Below are 4846 nucleotides of genomic sequence, written 5' to 3' on the forward strand. Positions count from 1 at the left end.
TGTGTTATATGTATTGTATAAAAGCATACAAAAATAAATTCATCATAAAAAGGCCAATACAAAGGCCAAAAATATCAAGATAAATTTCAGTAACTTTTTCTTTTTGTCATTGAAACTTCCATTGGTAGTCGATATAGTTTTACTTTCATGAAATGTAAAAAAAATATTTTTTTTTTCATTCCAGAAATTCAGCGTACCTAGTATGTATGATAGCCATTCTACAACCTCGACATCTACATCTTCAGGACATTTTCTAGAAACGAACACTTCTCCCAGAGAAAAAGATAGTGATAGTGAAAAAGAGCAACCACATGGTTCTCAATATCTCAATCCAAACTGTTTATTGTTAACTTATTTTACCGGAGATATCGCCACAAATGTCGATGAACATTTTAGTAAAGCTTTAAGTCAACCTAGTAGTTATACTGTAGATAGACAGGGTAGTAAACATTTTGGACGAACAGGTAAATTGTTTTTTCTTTTCCTTTTGCCATTTACCAGTTTTAATTCAAATTCACATTTTCTAAAATTTCATCAAGTATAAGGCTACATAGCATTTAAGTATATTAAATGCATCTGAATGATTTCTAAATTCAAATTCAAATTCCCAACGCTAACCTAATCATCAACACCTTGCATAACCATATTCTAGTTCGACATACACAAACAATTGCTTACAATTTGCTAACCGCATGAATTACTATTGGGAGACAAATATATAACAATGAGAATTTTAATTCAAAACGATAATTTCTGTTCATTGTAGAATGTTTAAAATTAAAGCGATCCGTTTAACATATTATGTAATCTCAAACGCAAATTTTCTTTAAAAGATCATAAATTAATTTTCCAGATGCGAATTTGTCCACGACAAATCAATAGAATTTTAGGAAAGTTTTGTTTTGATATTATTTTATGATACCAATCGTAGATTCGTAACGTAAATTTGTAAAATAGAATAAAGATTAAGATCATTATATTTTATGTTCTAATATTGATCGCACTGATATAAAACGTTTGCGTAATAGTAATCAACATATTATTCAATTTTCAATTTTTTGTAAATATGCAACTGAAGTTATATTTGATCTAAATACGATTATGAATTGATTATCTGTTTTACGGGAGTTGGAAAAGAGGTGTATTTTAACCAGTAAGATCAAACAAGTGTTTTGAACTGTGAATTAATGTTCCGAAATTTGATATGTGTAAAAACAATTATCAAGAAATTTTACATTTTATTGCACTGGTATTGGCACGTTTGACAACATGCAAATTCGACGATTTTGAGTTAAATATCACTTAAATGTACATGACGATGATTTCGAGTTTCCAGACTTTTCGATCACAAACACATTTTAGGCCTTAATCATATTAGCCTAAATATTATGATTTGTTTTTGATATATTCTCAAATTTGACACATTAAATCTGCTGGATTTTTTTTTTCAAATCCAATAACAGCTATTTAAACCACTACACAATGTCGGGTCTTCAAATATGATTTGTGCCATTCATGGTATTTTTCAGAATGTTAATCTGATATTAAGGTACATTCGTTAAAAAAAACCGGAATAAAGGAGACACGAGTTTAATTTCAAATTTCAGGTCCAAATAATCAAATTTTAATTCTGAAGGCTTTATTTATAAATTTCATTTTTATTTAAAAACGTTGGATTCCGGGTAGCTAAAATTGATCTTTGTGATTTGCTTTTTTTAAATTTTAAGCTTTAATATCTTTTTTAGAACTTAATTTAAGATAATAGAAAGAAGAATGTTGTAAAAATTATTCAAAATTACATTTAAAAGGTTTTAACATATATCTATACTTTATACTATACTTCATTATGACAAACCACTATCATGCTATTAGGCCTACAATAATAAATGTCCATCAGAATTCATGCAATGAAGAGATAATATTATCCAAATGTATCTGATAAATATTATATTATGGTCCTTCAAAAATTTGAATGTCGATAATATTTTTGTTGTACAGTGATAGAATGATGTGTTCAGGAAGGATGAACTTCCTCTGTCTTCTTAGCAAACTGAAACTCTCTTTTATCAGTTTTGACTTAAAAACCTCAACATAATAATTCGATATTTCAAAATAACATAAAATGTGCAATATGTTTATTCTATAATAAAGGTGTTAATCCCAGAATAATTTGTTTCTAACTCTCATAAGTTAAAGAGATTGTAAAGAGGTTTTCTGAAATTTATGTGTATTGGGGAATATCATCAAATGTACCATTCCAATTTTCGATCAGACGTCTGTGGTTCCTGCAATTCCACTAAAACTAAATGTTTCATGAGGTCACTTATCGCGAAAAATTAGAAAAACCTCTTTACGACCTTTTTAAGAAAAATTATTTCGCTCCAATGGAATTAACAACGTTCATCGAACATTTGATTCAAAAGTTAGTATTCTTGTTGGAGAATTTTAAATCTGTTTATCTGTTTCGGATACTTTTGCGATTTTTGTTGATCTGTCTTATTAGGATCTTGAAAATAAACTATTCATGACAAAATGAAAAGCTTGTTCCTTTTTTCGAAATCTTTGTCGTTATTTCATCATAGTAACCATGCATCGGGCTTTTGTGTTTCTTGATTTGTTCGTGATCTGTAGAAAGGTGCACGACACCAATTTGTGCTAATTGTGGATAAATGTAAGGATTAACGAACGCTGTGACCTAAACCAATAAAGAATATAATCTAAGAAAGGATCATTGTGGTCAAGTCACACGTGCTTCAGTTGACCTAACCTGAAAGTAGCATTGTTAAGTTTAGTTTATTGGATTGGTATATTTGGTTAGTGCGAAACAAGAAAGAAAGTTAGTTTGTAAAGTGTATTTAAAATGACCTGTAGAGAGGTCAGTTTAATAACAATAATAAACTCAAGTCTTCTCTTCTGTTATTTGTAGTTTTATATAACCAGAGTTTGAGATGAAACCATCTCTCTTTGAGGTTTTCATCACAAGAAATCGCGTTTAACGGCTGTCACGTTTTATTGTGTTTTTAACAAATTATATCACAAATAGTTTTTGTTCTTTGGAAAGTTTCCCATCGTTTCAGCATTGATCATACTTGATTTTAAATTCTATCATTGAACAAGAAATATCAAAACTTTGTTTGTCGATTAACGATAGTAGTTTGAACAGTAACAGTCAAATTTCAGATGGGATGTATTGTTTTTATTTTCGGCAAGATGTATCTTGCAGTGTTTTGCAGAATTTTGCTTTTTTTTGATTTTGAAAACCCCTCATATTTTTACAGCCCTCAAAATACTGATTCGATAATCTTGTTGTTTTTAAATCTAAGATACTGTTTCAAGGACTATCCTATTCGATCACAGGCAGTGGTCAAATTGGGAAGAAGGCGATTATTTTTAGGTTACTGTGGCTTTTCTTTTGAATAAATAGTTATTCTGCGATCTAACCACCTTATCTCCTTTGAAATGCCGTTTAGTTAGTCATTGATAAAGTATACTGAAACACTATGGTATCTTCAATTTGAAAATTTGAATTATATTTCTTCAATAATTTTGATTTCTTACAAAACAAAAGCACTTATTGTCATTTACAGCTTTGGTCATTTTCTTTTTCTTTGATAATTCTGAAACAAAACTAAATCATACCCATTGATGTATATTATGTGTAATGATTTTGACCATTTCGAATGGTTATAAATGAACAACGAGGCGTTTCTCATGTAGAACATCAACTAACCTTTACATTGTATTTTGTCTTCACGACGGGATAATCCTCGACTCACAGGAATTTGTCTGATTCATGGTGTGTTAAAAGTTTAGTTTACCCCAAGTGATATTTTTCTAAGAGGTAAATTAAACAAGGGGATACCGATGTACGCGATATGAACTATAAGACATCTAAAAGCTAGACATGTCATAGAAAAAAATATAGTTTGTTATAATACTATTATTACATATTACAATAATAATAATAATACATTGAAATCTTCATTTTATCCCTGATACATTTGACATTTTCGTGATAGAGTTGAAGCTGGCAACAGGTATTTTAAAGTGTAAAAAATAAAACCGTTTATTGAAATTAGTTTGTGTAATACATGTCACATTTTACCAGTTAAATCATTAGAAAAGGAAAACTTCCGTTATATATAATTTGAGTTTGTAAAGAAAAGTGTAACATGTTAATCCTATGTAAGATGATGAGTAGCCTACAGACCAAACTAAGCTGATTAGAAACGATTCATTTCCATCTTTCTAAATATAACATGTGGTAGAAATTAGTAGGGCGTCTCATATAATTAAAAACCCCTGTAGTGAAACGTTACAAATCTAATCACTATGATTTACTAGGATTATGATTTTGTAATAATTATAATGATTTTTTTGTTGGTAAAACTTTAAAAAGAAATTGATTTCCTGCAACTAGGATGTAATCAACATCTGATCACCAGGCACGTGCTGAAAACAACTGATAAGCCAGCAATTATTTAGGTCAGATATATAATATTTCTATATTCGATACTTTTGAGAAAGGAATAAGTAGAAATATACATTACCGATATTAGATACGTATTTTGTAAAATATAAAAAAAAAAAACACTTCTAGATTTTCACAAATATTTGGTAAATATTACAAACAATTAAATGTCGATTGTATTTTACAAAAAACTATAATCCTTTGTATAAAGTTTTATCTTCTTCATTTGATGTGGTCGTGTGGATAGGCTTTTATAAGAGGAATCTACCAATTACTTGTATTACACAAATATACAAAACATAATACAAAAATGTGATATAATATACCAATAGAGATTAATACAACGGTATATCAGATACGCGTGAAAGAATCACA

At 29.0% G+C, this 4846-nt stretch overlaps 1 protein-coding gene across 1 annotated transcript; it reads left to right on the top strand.

Moving 5' to 3' along the window:
* Positions 1 to 220: 220 nt before the first annotated feature.
* Positions 221 to 427, top strand: LOTGIDRAFT_58865 (hypothetical protein; the record flags this gene model as incomplete). Its single annotated transcript, XM_009066782.1, has 1 exon — positions 221 to 427. A coding segment is annotated over one exon (207 nt), but the record flags the coding sequence as incomplete, so codon positions are not given.
* Between the last annotated feature and the right edge of the window lie 4419 nt (positions 428 to 4846).

The sequence above is a fragment of the Lottia gigantea genome (assembly GCF_000327385.1).
Source record: "Lottia gigantea unplaced genomic scaffold LOTGIsca_8, whole genome shotgun sequence".
Lineage (NCBI taxonomy): Eukaryota > Metazoa > Mollusca > Gastropoda > Lottiidae > Lottia > Lottia gigantea.